We start from the raw sequence: 17,773 nt of genomic DNA, 5'->3' as shown, positions 1-17,773 counted from the left end.
TACCAGCATCTTGATGAACTAAATGAGTTTTAGGGAAAAGAAGATGAAATGTACAGTATTACTGACTATATTTAGGGATAATAAAATAGTTGAACTAATTTACTGAATGTGTCAGCATGTTCAGGAAATGTTTAATTCCACTGATGTTAAAAATCACAGTGCTTACTGAGAAGGTTCTGGGAATATAGTGGTGTATGATATAGTAGAAATTCATCTCCCCACCTAGATAACAACTGCACTGGCAGAATTCATTCTTTTTTTTTTTTTTTTAAAGATTTTTTTTTTTTTAATTTGACAGAGATCACAAGTAGGCAGAGAGGCAGACGAGAGAGAGAGAGAGAGAGAGACAGAGAGACAGAGAGAGGAAGAGAGGGAGAGAAGCAGGCTCCCTGCTGAGCAGAGAGCCCAATGTGGGACTTGATCCCAGGACCCTGAGATCATGACCTGAGCCGAAGGCAGAGGCTTTAACCCACTGAGCCACCCAGGTGCCCTGGCAGAATTCCTTCTGATGTAACTATTTTAGAACTCTGGAGTCACTGAAGTCTTGTTATGTCCAGAGGAAGGACTTACAAGTTAATTGTGGTTGATTTTTGTCAGTTTTTTTTTTTTTTTTTAGATTTTATTTATTTATTTGAGAGAGAGAGACAGTGAGAGAGAGCACGAGCGAGGAGAAGGTCAGAGAGCGAAGCAGACTCCCCATGGAGCTGGGAGCCTGATGCGGGACTCGATCCCGGGACTCCAGGATCACGCCCTGAGCCGAAGGCAGTCGTCCAACCAACTGAGCCACCCAGGCGTCCCGATTTTTGTCAGTTTTAACTCTTAGTTCAGCAGGTACTACCTATACCTCACCTTCCCCCCCAGGGGCAGGCAGCCATGTTCATGTTCTTAGATCACCCTGCACGGAACAGGATGGGCAACAAGGAGCCCTTGCTACAAATACCAGGATCTGTGCACTGATTGCTGCCTCTAACCATGGATGTGCAGACACAGAGCTGGACAGCCATTGTTGCATTCTCCCATTGTTGTATGCCATTTTGCCATGGCTGAAGTAACTTCCAGAAGTTCTGAGGAATGGTATCTTTCCTGCTCTTCCCACACTATTTTTTCTTCTTTTTCTCCTTTTGTGACCTTGGCATTAAAGTCTAGGACATTCAAGAGCAATTATATATATGAGAAATTAGGAAGTCACTGCACATGTCCAAAGAAAGGTACAGGCTCAGGAAAGACCATAAGTTTATACTTCAGGCTCTAACCACAAAGACAGTCTAAAGCAATCAAAAACAAAACAAAAGCAGAAAACAGAAAACCCTGCAAAAGAGGGAGAATCTGATTGTGAGAGTTACTGGTTATTAGAATAAAATGTCCAGCTTTCAGCAAAAAAAAAATCACAAGGCATACAAGGAAGCAGGAAAGTATGGTCCATTTAAAGGAAGCAAAATAAGCCAGCAGAAACTGCTGTTGAAAAAATCCAGATGTAGACTTAATAGACAAATAACTCTAAAACAATTATCTTAAAATGCTCTAAGAGCTAATTGAAGATGAGAAGAAAACTAAGAAATGATGTATGGACAAAATGGAAGTATCAGTGAAGACATAGATAACCTAAAAAGAGACCAAGAAAAGATTCCAAAGTTGAAAAGTATAAGAACCTGAAATGAAAAATTCGTGGAGGAAGTCAAAGGCAGATTTAACTAGACAGAAGAGAGAACTAGTGAACTGGAAGTTAAGGCAATCAAAATTACGGAGTCTGAGGAATAGAAGGAAAAGAGATTGGAGAAAAAATGAACAGAGCCTTAGGGATGTGTAGAACAGTATCAGGTGGATCATTGTATGCATTGTGGGCGTTTGAGAAGGAGAAGGGATTGGGTGAGGATTGGAGGGAAGAGAGGGGAAAGGGCAGCGAGATTATTCAAAGAAACTATGACCAAAAATTTCCCATTTGATGGAAGATATGACTATAAACATCCAAGAAGCACAGTGAATTCCAAGTAGGATGAATTGAGTGAGACCCATACCGAGACACATTGTAATCAAACTTTAAAGAGCCAAGGCCAGAGAATCTTGAAAGAAATAAGAGGGATGACTTGTCACTTGAAAAGGGATCCATGGGACACCTGGGTGGCTCAGTTGGTTAGCGGCTGCCTTCGGCTCAGGTCATGATCCCAGTGTCCTGGGATTGAGTCCCACATCAGGCTCCTTGCTTGGCGGGGAGCCTGCTTCTCCCTCTGCCTCTGCCTGCCACTCTGTCTGCCTATGCTTGCTCTCGCTTCTCTCTCTATGACAAATAAATAAAATAAAATAAATCTTAAAAAAAAAAAGAAAAGGGATCCTTGTAAGATTTTCATCATATTTCTCATCAGAAACTTCAGAAGCCAGAAGACAGTGGTGGACTGATGTTTTTAAGGTGCTAAAAAGAAAAAAAACCCTGCTAACCAAGAATCCTGTATCTAGCAAAACTCTCCTTTGAAAGTGACAGAGAGACATTCCCCGAAACTCAGGGAATTTGTTACTGGCACACCTGTCTTGCAAGAAATCCTGAAGGGAGTTCTGCAGATTGAAATGAAAGAATATTAGATAGTAACCTGAAGCCGTATGACAAAGTAATATCTCAATAAAAGTATAATATATAAGCAGTTACAGAAGATAACATTATTTTAATAATGTTTGTAATTCTTTTTGTTTCCCAGATGATTTAAGAAACTAACACATTAAAAAAATTATTAGTCTAAAATCTAGCATTATTGTAACTTTGATTTGTAAGTCCACATTTTGTTTTCTATGTAATTTAAGAAACTTAGGGATTTTAAAAAATTATTAGTTTATGGTTTTGATTACACAATGTACAAAGTTGTAATTTTGTGATAACGATAACAAAGGGTTGTGGATAGAGCGGTAAATCAGTTGTTATTTGTTTTTGGTTTTTAAGATTTTATTTATTTGAGATAGAAAACACGAGCAGGGGGAGAGGGGCAGAAGGAAAGGAAGGGTGAGAAGCAGACTTCCCACTGAGCAGGGAGCCCAATATAGGGCTAGAACCCATAACACTGGGATCATGACCTGAGCTGAAGGCAGACACTTAACTGACTGAGCCACCCAGGCGCCCCTATAAATGAGTTTTCAATTAGCAGTAATTGTGTCTCAGATAAACCTTGTTGTTTATGATACTGCCACTGCACAAAGCTTGTAAATGAGTTTTTATATGTTATTGAAGTTAAGTAAAATGTTTTTTACTTCAAAATATCAACTAAATATAAAAGAGATAGTAATGTAGGAAATGAGGCAGCAAAAGCTATGTGGCATCTAGAAAAATTATAGCAAAGTGACAGAAGTTATTCCTTATCAATAATTACTTTAAATATAGTGGATTAAACTATAAAAGACTGGCAGAGTAGATTAAAAATTATTTGATATGTTCTTTGTATAGGACACTCCCTTTAAGATGCATAGATAGAAATAGGTTTAAAGTGAAAGAATAAGAAAAGATACTGATGCATATAGTAATCAAAAAAGGGCAGGGATAGCTATATTAATTTTAGGTAAAATAGGTTCTAAATCATGAAGGACATTGTATATTAATAAAAAGTACAATACAACAAGAAGATATAAAATTTCTAAATATTTATATGCTTAATAACAGACCATACAAATATACGAACAAAATTAACAAAAGGGAAAGGAAAAAGACATTTTTACACTACTGGTTTGAGACTTCAGTATCCTATTTTCAATAATGTATAGAACAGCCATGCAGAAGATAAGACATATGAGGAATGAACAATACAGTAAAGCCAGCTGGAGCTAATAGACATGTATAGAACCCTCTACTTAACAATAGCATGTACATTATTCTCAAGTGCACCTGGTGTGTTCTTTGTGGTAGACTATATGTTAAGTCACAAATTAAGTCTCAGTATATTTAAAAAGGTAGATGTCTTACAAAATATTTTCTTTGACCACATTTTGATGAAGTTAGAAATAAATAATGGAAGAAAGACTGGAAAATTCACACATTTGTGGAAATTAAATAACATACTTTTTTTTTTTTTTTAAAGATTTTATTTATTTATTTGACAGAGAGAGATTACAAGTAGGCAGAGAGGCAGGCAGAGAGAGAGAGGAGGAAGCAGGCTCCCTGCCGAGCAGAGAGCCCGATGCGGGACTCGATCCCAGGACCCTGAGATCATGACCTGAGCCGAAGGCAGCGGCTTAACCCACTGAGCCACCCAGGCGCCCCAAATAACATACTTTTAAGCAATGAATGGATTAAAGAAATTGCAAGGGAAATATGACAGTACTGAGACGTGAATGAAAACAAAAGCCGAACATACTAAAACCTGTGAGATGTAGTGAAAGCAGTGCTAAGGGGGAAATTTATAGCTATAAATGCTTATATTTAAAAAGTGATTCCAAATCAGCAACCTAATTTTACAGCTTAAGGAACTAGAAGAAAAAATTAAATTCAGAGATAGCAGAAGGAATGAAATAATAAATATTTGAGCAGAGATAAATAAAATAATAGAAAAGCAAGAGAGAAATAGTGAAACCACAATGTTGGTTTCTTGATCAACAGAACTGATAAATGTTTATTTAACTAGATTGATTAAGAAAAAACACTCAAGGGACACCTGGGTGGCTCAGTTGGTTAAGCGGCTGCCTTCGGCTCAGGTCATGATCCCAGCGTCTTGGGATCAAGTCGCACATGGGGCTCCTTGCTCGGCAGGGAGCCTGCTTCTCCCTCTGCCTCTGCCTGCCACTCTGCCTGTGCTCGCTCATTCTCTCTCTCTCTCTCTCTGACAAATAAGTAAATAAGTAAAATCTTTAAAAAACACTCAATTACTAAAATCAGAAATGAAAATGGGGACATTACTACCAATTCTACAGAAATGGAAAGGTTTTAAGAGAGTACTGTAAATGGTTATGTGCCAGCAAATGGGATAACCTAGATGAACTGGACAAATACCTAGAAACACATTTAAGGTCTTTATTTCCTTGTTGATCTTTTGCTTGGATGATCTGTCCATTTCAGTGAAGGGAATGTTGAAGTCCCTACTATTACTGTATTACTGTCGATGTGTTTGATTTTGTTATTAATTGGTTTATATAGTTGGCTGCTCCCATGTTAGAGGCATAGATACTTAAAATTGTTAGATCTTCTTGTTGGACAGATCCTTTGAGTATGATATAGTATCCTTCCTTATCTCTTATTATAGTCTTTGGCTTAAAATCTAATTGATCTCCATAGTGTATATGGACCACATCTTCCTTATCCATTCATCTGTTGAAGGGCATCTTGGTTCTTTCCATAGTTTGGCGACTGTGGCCATTGCTGCTATAAACATTGGGGTACAGATGGCCCTTCTTTTCACAACATCTGTGTCTTTGGGGTAAATACCCAGGAGTGCAGTTGTAGGGTCATAGGGAAGCTCTATTTTTAATTTCTTGAGGAATCTCCACACTGTTCTCCAAAGAGGCTGCACCAACTTGCATTCCCACCAACAGTGTAAGAGGGTTCCCCTTTCTCCACATCCTCTCCAACACATGTTGTTTCCTGTTTTGTTAATTTTGGCCATTCTAACTGGTGTAAGGTGATATCTCAATGTGGTTTTAATTTGAATCTCCCTGAGGGCTAATGATGATGAGCATTTTTTCATGTGTCTGATAGCCATTTGTATGTCTTGATTGGAGAAGTGTCTGTTCATATCTTCTGCCCATTTTTTGATGTGTTTGTCTGTTTCGTGTGGGTTGAGTTTGAGGAGTTCATTATAGATCCTGGATATCAACCTTTTGTCTGTACTGTCATTTGCAAATATCTTCTCCCATTCCGTGGGTTGCCTCTTTGTTTTTTTGACTGTTTCCTTTGCCTTTGGAGACGTATCTTGAAAGAAGTTGCTGTGGCTGATATCAAAGAGATTACTGCCTATGTTCTCCTCTAAGATTCTGATGGATTCCTGTCTCACGTTGAGGTCTTTTATCCATTTTGAGTTTATCTTTGTGTACGGTGTAAGAGAATGGTCGAGATTCATTCTTCTACATATAGCTGTCCAGTTTTCCCAGCACCATTTATTGAAGAGACTGTCTTTTTTCCACTGTGTATTTTTTCCTGTTTTGTCAAAGATTAATTGACCATAGAGTTGAGGGTCCATATCTGGGCTCTCTACTCTGTTCCACTGGTCTATGTGTCTGTTTTTATGCCAGTACCATGCTGTCTTGGTGATCACAGCTTTGTAATAAAGCTTGAAATCAGGTAAGGTGATGCCGCCAGCTTTATTTTTGTTTTTCAACATTTCCTTAGCGATTCGGGGTCTCTTCTGATTCCATACAAATTTTAGGATTATTTGCTCCAGCTCTTTGAAGAATGCCGGTGGAATTTTGATTGGAATGGCATTAAAAGTATAGATTGCTCTAGGCAGTATAGACATTTTAACAATGTTTATTCTTCCGATCCAAGAGCATGGAATGGTCTTCCATCTATTTGTGTCTTCTTCAATTCATGAGTGTTCTGTAGTTCCTCAAGTACAGATCCTTTACCTCTTTAGTTAGGTTTATTCCCAGGTATCTTATGGTTCTTGGTGCTATAGTAAATGGAATCGATTCTCTAATTTCCCTTTCTGTATTTTCATTGTTAGTGTATAAGAAAGCCACTGATTTCTGCACATTGACTTTGTATCCTGCCACGTTGCTGAATTGCTGTATGAGTTCTAGTAGTTTGGGGGTGGAGTCTTTTGGGTTTTCCATATAAAGAATCATGTCATCTGCGAAGAGAGAGTTTGACTTCTTCATTACCAATTTGGATACCTTTTATTTCTCTCTGTTGTCTGATTGCTGTTGCTAGGACTTCTAATACTGTGTTGAACAAGAGTGGTGAAAGTGGGCATCCTTGTCTTGTTCCTGATCTCAATGGGAAGGCTGCAAGCTTTTTCTCATTGAGGATGATATTTGCTGTGGGTCTTTTATAGATAGATTTGATGAGGTTCAGGAATGTTCCCTCTATCCCTATACTTTGAAGCGTTTTAATCAGGAACGGATGCTGGATTTTGTCAAATGCTTTTTCTGCATCAATTGAGAGGACCATGTGGTTCTTCTCTCTTCTCATATTAATTTGTTGTATCACATTGATTGATTTGCGATTGTTGAACCATCCTTGTAGCCCAGGGATGAATCCCACCTGATCATGGTGGATAATCTTTTTAATGTGCTGTTGGATCCTGTTGGCTAGGATCTTGTTGAGAATCTTAGCATCCATATTCATCAGTGATATTGGTCTGAAATTCTCCTTTTTGGTAGGGTCCTTGCCTGGTTTGGGGATCAGGGTAATGCTGGCTTCATAGAAAGAGTATTATGCCTCCATCAGAAAGGATGAATACCCAACTTTTGTAGCAACATGGACGGAACTGGAAGAGATTATGCTGAGTGAAATAAGTCAAGCAGAGAGAGTCAATTATCATATGGTTTCACTTATTTGTGGAGCATAACAAATAGCATGGAGAACAAGGGGCGTTAGAGAGGAGTAGGGAATTTGGGTAAATTGGAAGGGAAGGTGAACCATGAGAGACTATGGACTCTGAAAAACAATCTGAGGGGTTTGAAGTGGCGGGGGGTGGGAGGTTGGGGTACCAGGTGGTGGGTATTATAGAGGGCACGGCTTGCATGGAGCACTGGGTGTGGTGAAAAAATAATGAATAATTTTTTTCTGAAAATAAATAAATTGAAAAAAAAAAAAAAGAACTAAGATGCCCTTCAACGGACGAATGGATAAGGAAGATGTGGTCCATATACACTATGGAGTATTTTGCCTCCATCAGAAATGACGAATACCCAACTTTTGTAGCAACATGGTCGGGAATGGAAGAGATTATGCTGAGTGAAATAAGTCAAGCAGAGAGAGTCAATTATCATATGGTTTCACTTATTTGTGGAGCATAACAAATAGCATGGAGGACATGGGGAGTTAGGAGAAGGGAGTTGAGGGAAATTGGAAGGGGAGGTGAACCATGAGAGACTATGGACTCTGAAAAACAATCTGAGGGTTTTGAAGGGGCGGGAGGTGGGAGGTTGGGGTACCAGGTAGTGGGTATTATAGAGGGCACGGATTGCATGGAGCACTGGGTGTGGTGAAAAAATAATGAATACTGTTATCTTAAAATAAATAAAAAATAAATTAAAAAAAATCTAATTGATCTGATATAAAGATTGCCACCCCAGTTTTCTTTTGATGTCCATTAGCATGGTAAATTGTTTTCCACCCCCTCACTTTAAATCTGGAGGTGTCTTAGAGTTTCTTGTAGTCAGCATATTGATGGGTTTTGTTTTTTTATCCATTCTGATACCCTGTGTCTTTTGATTGGGGCATTTAGCCCATTTACATTCAGGGTAATCTGAGAGATATGAGATTGAGAGATACGAATTTAGTGCCATTGTATTGCCTGTAAGGTGACTATTACTGTATATTGTCTCTGTTCCTTTTCAATCTACTACTTTTAGGGTTTCTCTTTGCTTAGAGGACCCCTTTCAATATTTCCTGTAGAGCTGGTTTGGTGTTTTCAAATTCTTTCAGTTTTTGTTTGCTCTGGAAGCTTTCAGTGATCGTCTAGCTAGATATAATATTCTTGGCTGCATGTTTTCCTCGTTTAGTTCTCTGAATATATCATGCCAGTTCTTGCTGGCCTGCCAGGTCTCTGTGGATAAAAGTCTGCTGCCAATCTAATATTTTTACCATTGTATGTTACAGACTTCTTGTCCCCTGTTGCATTCAGGATTTTCTCTTTGTCGCTAAGACATGTAAATTTTACTATTAGATGATGGGGTGTGGACCTATTCTTATTTTGAGGGGGGGTTCTCTGTACCTCCTGGATTTTGATACTTGTTCCCTTTGCCATATTAGGGAAATTCTCTACAATAATTCTCTCCAATATACCTTCTGCTCCCCTCTCTCTTTCTTCTTCTTCTGGAATCCCAATTATTCTAATGTTTCAGCTTATGGTATCCCTTATCTCTCGAATTCTCCCCTCGTGATCCAGTAGTTGTCCTTTTTTTTTTTTTCTCAGCTTCTTTATTCTCTGTCATTTGGTCTTCTATACCAGTAATTCTTTCTTCTGCCTCATTTATCCTAGCAGTGAGAGCCTCCATTTTTGATTGCACCTCATTAATAGCTTTTTTGATTTCAACTTGGTTAGATTTTAGTTCTTTTATTTCTCCAGAAAAGGCTTTTATTTCTCCAGACAGGGTTTCTCCAATATCTTCTATGCCTTTTTCTTTCGAGCCTGGCTAGAACCTTGAGAATCATCATTCTGAACTCTAGATGTGACATATTACCAATGTCGCTATTGATTATGTACCTAACCTTCGGTACTGCCTCTTGTTCTTTTTTTTGTGGTGAGTTTTTCCACCTTGTCATTTTGTCCAGGTAAGAATATATGAAGGAGCAAATAAAGTACTAAAAGGGTGACAAAGACCCCAGGAAAATGTGCTTTAACCAAATCAGAAGAGACCCCAAATCATGGGGGGAAGAAAAGGGGTAAAAAGTAGTTCAGGAAAAAAAAAATATATATATATAAAAAAGAAAAAAATATATATATATTAGACTGGTGACTAGAGCAAGGTAACCCACTTAATTTTGGTAGTAGTTTGGTCTCTTAGAAGAAACTACCTCCCAAAATATTAAAGAATGAAAAACATATATAAGGTTAGATACAATGAAGGGATGGAATATGACTATAAAGATGAAAAAAAAATTTTTTTTTTAATTTCTAAAAAAAGAGTTGATAAGATAAGTTGGTTGGGAGAATAAAGAAAAAGAAAGTGGAGAGAATTTGCTTGGGCTGGAAACTAGAATAAGCCTGGTGCTAGACTTAGGGTGTATTTTGATCTATTAGAAGAAGTTGTACCCCAAATTTTTTAGAAGAAAAAAAACCTATGTATATACAAAAAATAAAGTTAGATACAGTGAAGGATAAAATATGATTATAATAATGAAGATTCAAAAAAGATTTTATTTATTTATTTATTTCCGCAAAATCATTTCCTTTTATTCTGTGGAACTTCAATCAGGTAGACTTGTGCATGATTTATGTTAGTTTATACATGATGGTGGGAATTAAGACTGAAGATAAGGCTACTGGGGAAATGCCTGCTCTTGATTTCCGAGGATCTTCAGACCAAGGGCTGCCTATTTATTTATTTTTTTATGAAAGGTATTGTTAAGATAAACTAGTTAAAGAACGTTAAAAGAGGAAAGGGTAAAAGTTAAAAAAAAATTAGCAGAAGAGAAAAAAAATAAAGTTAAAAAAATTGATCAACTTTGCAAGACTAAAGAATCATGGGGAGAAAGCTATGAATTCCATGCTTTGCTTTCTCCTCTGGAATTCTGCTGCTCTCCTTGATAAGTGAACTTGGTCTTGGCTGGATTTTTTGTTGATCTTTGCATTCCGTAGAGTTCCAGAGGATGGGAATGAAAATGGCGGCCTCCCAATCTCTGGCCTGAGGAGCTGAGAGCTCGGGGCCCCACTCTCAGTATGCCCTCAGAGAAAACCACTCAATCACTCCTGTCTCCCTGGCCTCAGCTGTGCTTGGAGAAAAGCGCTTAATCACTCCCATCTCCCTAGCCTTCGGCTGTGCTCTGAGCTTACCCAGTCTATGACCAAGCATCTCTGTCTCTGGCAGACAGCTCTGCCTGGAGTCTCCAAACCCTGTGGATCCCTGAGCTCTCGGGTTGCGGGGGGGTGGGTCCCCGGATCTTGTGGGGACCTCACTCACAGAGCAGTAGCTGGTGCCATGGATTACGGTTCAAGGTAACCCTGAGTTGAGAGCTCACTCTTCAGCTCCATCTCTATAGCCGGCTTCCCCGCTCTAATACCTGTGAGCTCTGCGACACTCAGACACCTCCGATCCTTCTGTGACCTCATGGAACCTGAGGTCATGCTGTCCCCGTGTGAGCTTCATCGTGGTTTAGCCTCTGGAGCGATGTCCCTCAGTGGAGCAGACTTTTTTTTTCCCTTAGATTTTATTTATTTATTTCACAGACAAAGATCACAAGTAGGCAGAGAGGCAGGCAGAAAGAGAGGAGGAAGCAGGCTCCCCGCTGAGCAGAGAGCCCGATGCGGGGCTCGATCCCAGGACCCTGGGATCATGACCTGAGCTAAGGCAGAGGCCTTACGCCACTGAGCCACCCAGGCGCCCCACTGGAGCAGATTTTTAAAAGTCCTGATTTTGTGCTCTGTTGCTCCTGCGGAGAGCTGACCCCCTCCCCCTGCGGTCTATCTTCCTGTTGCTTTGGATTCATTTCTTCGCCCGTCCTACCTTTCAGAAAGTGGTCGATTTTCTGTTTCTAGAATTGTTGCTCTTCTCTTCGATCTCCTGTTGGATTTGTAGGTGTTCAGTATGGTTTGATAAGCTATCTAGCCGATCTCCTGTTATCTGATGTCATCTCAGCCTGCTACTTCTCCACCATCTTGATTCCTTCAGATACCTAGAAACATGAAACCTCTCAGAATGAGTCAAAGAAATAAAAGAATAGAAGGAAATGACCTTGACATAATAAAAGCCATATATGAAAAATTAAAAACTTGTCCTCTAGGATCAGGGAAAAGATAAGGATGTGCACTTTTCCATTCATATTCAACATGGTACTGGAAGTCCTAGCCAGAGTATATAGGCAAGATAAATAAGAGGCATTCACACTGGAAGGGAAGAAGTAAAATTGTCTCTGCAGATTATATGATCCATGTAGAAAACCATAAAGTTCCACACAAAAAGCTTTTAGAACTAGTTAAGATATTCAGCAAAGTACCAGTACTAAAGCTAGTTTCATTTCTGTACATTAGCCATCAACAATCAATAGAGGATATTAAGAAAACAACTCCATTTATAATAGCATCAAAAATAATAAAAAAGTACTTAGAAATTAATTTAACTGAAGAGGTGAAAGACTTGTACTCCTGAAAGAAAGAAGATATAAGTAAGTCGAAACATATTTCATGTTCATGGATTGGAAGAATTTGTATTATTATGATGTCAAAACTGCCCAAACTGATCCACAGATTTAGTGTAAACCTTGTCATAATCTCAGTGATGTTTTTTGCAGAAATAGAAAAATTCATCCTGTAATTCAGTAGGTCATCTCAAGGTACTTCAAAATAGCCAAAACCATTTTGAAAAAGAATAACAGAATTTTGGAAGACTCGTTCTTCCTGATTTCCAGACTTACTACAAAGCTGCAATAATCAAAACAGTGTGGTACTGGCATAGATACAGATACATAAGCCAGTGGGATGGAATAGAGTCCAGTAACAAATCCTTGCATTACAAAGAGAATTCTGCATTACAGAGAGAATTCTGGTGTGTGTGTGTATGTGTGTGAAGAATAGATTGGGGTAAGATAAAGTGGAGGCAGGTAAGCTATGGCTATAAGTTAGATGATTGAGAATCAAGGCCTTAATTAATTAGTGGTAGAATAGGAGAAAAGAAAAGAGGTCTGATTATAAATTGAGGCGTAAGAGCCATTGGGTTTGGTGCTTGTATATATTGTGGCGCAGGGACATGAAGTGGGTAAGCATGACTTACAGATAGGATTTTGATATGGTCTGTGGTTCTGCCAACTAAGCTAGGAAAGACTGGAATGAAAGCCAGAAGAAAGGGGGGAATAAGAGGGTAGAAAGAACCAAGATCGGTTTTAGATTTAATTTGAGGTCCCTGCCGAAATCCTTTCAGATAACTTTACTGTAATATTGTCCCTCAACATCTCACTTGGTGCTAGTATCAGAGTCATAATAATGAGCTTTTTGAATTAGGTTTATTGGAAATACTTAAGATGGATTCACAAGACAGCAACAAACCCTATTAAGATCTTTGTGCAACTGAGGTTTTTTATTTGGGGAAAAAAAAACCAAAATAAATTTGTTATTTTCTAGTGCATATATCTTCCAAATTCTATAAATTTTTTCTCATATATATTCTTTTGACATATATATGACAAATACATAAAAATATATACTTGATATATTATATGTATATATATATATATTACACACACACACACACATTTAGGGTTTTTATTTTTCATGGTTTTGTTTTTCAGTGTTTTTTTTTCCCCCACATGAATTGATGACAGGACCTGCATAACAGCATTACAATAAGTTTTCTAACAGCCATAAACATGTGGTACATTTCATAAACAGTCCGTGTTTTTATTTAGTGAGTGTTAGTGATGTGCTTTTTAACATAAGGAAAACCACTTAAAATGATAGCGCTTAAAATGAAACCACTTAAAATGATACCGCTTAAAATGAAACCGCTTAAAAATGATAAATAAATCTAAATTGGAGGGTAGGAAGAGCTTAAATCTAAGATTCTGTAACATGCTACTAGAGAGGTTCATCTCTATGTCTCACAAACATACACACACATACTCATGTAGACATAAAATTTTTCTTTGTAAAAAGCTTGTTTCTATGGGTTGTTTAAATATAATGCTACTCAGAGGCACATGAGTTGCATCTTTAATCTTTCATGTGGTAGTGTGCTAGTTCCTTTATGCTCACAGCTGACAGGTAACAGAAACTGCTACTTTGGCTTAGCTAGATTTTTAGGAAGGTAGAAGTACTGCTGAGTTGTAGTTTCCTACCTTTTCAAGAGTGGTTGTCAAATTGTTGTGGACTCCTACACAAGTGGTTTTACTTTAAATATCTGTCTGAGAAAAAATGCTAAGACCAAAGACTGGTGAATTCAGCAGCTGTTTTGAATGAACTGTTGTTTTGTTTTTTAATTTAAATCTGTGGAAAGTAGTTAAAATAATCCTGAGTACTTTATGGATTTTCAAACCACTTGCTAAAGCTGGAGTCTATGAGGAGGTAGGACTAAAGGTTGGAAATACTGCTTTGGAGAAAGTCTTAAAACGTGCTTACTTCTGGGTATTAAAACTTGAGACATAGTCTGGAATAAAGAGAGTATCTTTATAATACCCATCTCTGTCTGCATTTAGCAAAGTAATGGGACTTTTTTTTTTTTTTTAAAGATTTTACTTATTTACTTGACAGAGAGAACACAAGTAGGCAGAGAGGCACGCAGAGAGAGAGGGATGCAGGCTCCCCACTGAGCAGAGAGCCCGATGTGGGGCCCAATCCCAGGACCCCGAGACCATAACCTGAGCCGAAGGCAGAGGCCCAACGCACTGAGCCACCCAGGAGTCCTGAGGCCTTCTTTTTTGATGTGAACTATGTATGTTATCTTCATGCAGTACAGGCATTTTTTTCCCCCTTTAAAAAATAATTTCTTGGGTGCCTTGGTGGCTCAGTGGGTTAGGCCACTGCCTTGGGCTCGGGTCATGGTCTCGGGGTCCTGGGATCGAGTCCCATATCGGGCTCTTTGCTCGGCGGAGAGCCTGCTTCCCCCACCCCCCCGCCTGCCTCTCAGCCTACTTGTGATCTTTCTCTGTCAAATAAATAAATTCTTTAAAAATAATAATAATAATAATTTTTTACAGGGCTGCCTGGGTGGTTTAGTCGGTTAAGTGTTAGACTCTGGATTTTGGCTCAGGTCATGATCTCAAGGTTATGAGATCAAGCCAGGCAGTGGGCTCTGCAGAGTCTACTTGGGATTCTCTCTCTGCACCCCTACCCCATGCTCGCACAAGCTCTCTCTCTTTTAAAAAAAAAAAAAAAAAAGCAAAAAAAAAGGTTTCTTACATTAAAAAATTTTAAGCAATCAGGTCTTTCTCTACTTCTTCAGTAATAGGCCTATTTTAAAAGGGTAAGGCATACCTACTTAATTCTTCTGAAATAGTTTGAGTAGACATTTCTCTCAATTTTGGATATATGAAGTTATATGCATATATGAAATTAGCTGATCTGTGTTTCATTTTTATCTTTTAAGGTGGTAGTTAATTTTTTTCTTGAATATACAGAAAAGTAAATGCTTACCAACTTGAGATAACCAGTATTAGTATGTTGATATATTTTTCTCAAAGTTAATTGAGATCACAGTTTGGTATCCTTTCTTCCTCTTTAAATTACTCAGCTAATGTTTATACAATTTCTATGTCATTAAAAAGCCTTTGTAAATACAGTTTTTAAATGGAAAAATGTTTATGTATATTTGTATCATAATTTAGCATTTTTCTGAATGTTGACTTATCATCATGGCTGATAAATTAGGAGTAATGAAAGATCAGACTACTTCTGATATAAGTATTGGTCCAGTATGTATGTGACAGTGTATTGATCCACGGTCATCATTTATCTTTGGAGTTAATCACTAGTCAAGTGGATTTCTAGTTATTTTGTTGACAACATTCTGTGTTTTCTTTTCTCACATTAATTCTTAATGACGTATCAGAGCTTCAGGTTTTATTTTCTCTCTAAAATATTCCCTCACTAATTCAGATTTAAATGCTGACATTTAGGATAAAGATGGAGATAGAGCCGTTCACCATGCAGCTTTTGGAGACGAAGGCGCTGTCATAGAAGTGCTGCACCGAGGCAGTGCCGACTTGAATGCTCGCAACAAGCGCCGACAGACGCCGCTTCATATTGCTGTCAATAAAGGCCATCTGCAGGTGGTGAAGACTTTATTGGACTTTGGCTGTCATCCTAGCCTCCAGGTAAAACCTTCAATGGTGTGCATTCTGCAGGTGTTGCTAAGATTCTATAAAGAGGAAATACTAAGTTCTGTTGCAGGCATTCCTTTGTTATCATTTCCTTTTTTGTTTGATCATTCTATGTGATAAAATTGGCAGCTATTCTTGGAAAGGCCTTTGAAGGAAAGTGTCAGTAGATTGGTTTTATATTGGAGGGTGAGGGTGGGGACTTCTTTGCAAAAATATCAGCTTATGAATTGATTTAACTTTACTGATCGCGACAGTGAGCTTCAGCAGCTTAAAGGAAGTAGAATAGGCTGCATTTAATGATAGTTACTTTATCTAAATTATTTTAATTGTAGCTTAATTTATCTTTGGGTCTTGATCTAGTCATTAGTCTAGGAAGATTTTCTATTTTGGAAAATATACAGGGTTTTAGGGTTAATTTTCAGTAGGACCTAATTTTTGAGGCAAGGGTCACCTAAGAGGGGATTCCTGTCCACCCACAGTTTTAGCAGCCAGATGGATTTGATACATCAGAGAAGCAACAGAGAAGAAAAATAGGAGTAATGGGACTGAGGGCTTGAGAACTGAAGGAATTGGAGATTTTATTCAGCTAGTATCAGAGACTGATAATGCTGTATCAGGTACAGCATTTTGGAGCTGACAGGGTTTGGAACTTAGAGCTTCTAAGTGGATTATAGAATTGGAGGATGGGGGAGGAATTAGAGAGTGTTAATCTATTGAAGGAGAGATAATTTATACCTATTTTTGGGGGGGTCTGAAATGGAGACAAAGTCATCCGTTGAGAGTGAATGGGGAGTAATGGGTATAGAAAAGGTAATTGAGAACAGTGATAAATGTTTGGAATAGCTTCTGTGGGGACCAGAAGGAAGGACGATCAGGGCCTGTAGAAGCTTATTCCAGCCATTATTAAGAGCTATATTATATGGCTCTTGATATATTAATTATATATTATATATATTATATATTAATATTAAATGGCTCTTAATATATTATTAAGGCCATATTAAGAGCCTATCTCAAGTTGAAGACTATGAATTTTTAGTGCCACTAGATAAGTGGCTAAAAAGTGGCTGGTTGGATTGAAGTTGGATTAGGAATTTGTTATGAGGGTAGATGAGTATATTCCTGGGATTAGCCAACTTTTTTCTGTAAAGGGCCAAATGATCATTTAGGCTTTCATGTAGTTTCTATCATGACTGTCCAGTGCTGCAATTGTAGTATAAAAGCAGCCATCAGTAATGCATAAACAGGTGGCAGGGTGGATTTAGCAACCATGGCATAAACCATGACTTAACTGAGAACAGTATTTATGAAACTATGAAATAAATGAAGTCTAAATTACCCATTTGTGGAGATAACTGATAATGAATAACACCATACTACTAAAATCAGTTGATTAATGGAAAAGGTAGTCAGCTTGACTTAGGAAGACCGAGATTGCTGTATATTCTTTTCTTTTACATGTTTTCTATTTTGACTAATTAGCCACTTTCCTGCCCCTTGAAAACATTTAGATTAATATTTTCACCCATGACTACATAATATATTCAGCTGGCGGACTCTGAGAAACTACTCATGCCTGGATCTTACTCCTAGAGATTCTGGTTTAGTTGTCCTAGAGAAGAGCCTAAGTATCTCTCTTTTTTTTAAACGATGTATTTATTTATTTTAGGGAGAGAATGCTCGTTCATGCATGAGCAGGAGGGACAGAGGGAAAAGGAGAGAGAATCTCAAGCAGACTCTCTGTCACGCATTCAGCCTGACACAGGGCTCAATCTCACAACCTTGAGATCATGACCTGAGCTGAAACCAAGAGCTGGAGGCTTAACTGACTGTGCCACCCAGCACCCTGTGCCTGGGTATCTTTGTAAGAGCTCCCCTACAGATTCTAAATGTACAGCCAAGGTTGAGAACTATTGACTTTTAATTCATTGCTCTAGGGCCCCAAGAATGTGTAGGTTTGTTTTGAAATTTTAGGGCATAACGATTACTGGTAGGAATATGGTATAGTAGGCCATTTTAAACCAATGAAATTTGGGGGTAGCTTTTTACCTCACTAATTTTTGTAATTACCTGAATCATATTTGAGAGTACTTTTTAATTTTACTTTTCTTTTTCCTTGGTAGGCTACAACATGTTCATTGATTCCCATCTAGATTGAGGATGAGTTTAATATAA

The 17,773-nt window shown here is 38.2% G+C and overlaps 1 protein-coding gene across 1 annotated transcript in view; it reads left to right on the top strand.

Annotated features, from left to right (window-relative positions):
• The window catches only part of MIB1 (MIB E3 ubiquitin protein ligase 1), a 137,085-nt gene that overhangs the window by 64,032 nt on the left and 55,280 nt on the right, over positions 1 to 17,773 (top strand). The window contains exon 11 of the mRNA XM_044243294.1: positions 15,395 to 15,592. Within this exon, the coding sequence (XP_044099229.1) occupies positions 15,395 to 15,592 (198 nt within the window). The remainder of the gene's footprint in view (positions 1 to 15,394; positions 15,593 to 17,773) is intronic.

Source organism: Neovison vison, chromosome 3, assembly GCF_020171115.1.
Source record: "Neovison vison isolate M4711 chromosome 3, ASM_NN_V1, whole genome shotgun sequence".
Classification (NCBI taxonomy): domain Eukaryota; kingdom Metazoa; phylum Chordata; class Mammalia; order Carnivora; family Mustelidae; genus Neogale; species Neogale vison.
This window is presented reverse-complemented; position numbering and strand designations above follow the sequence as displayed.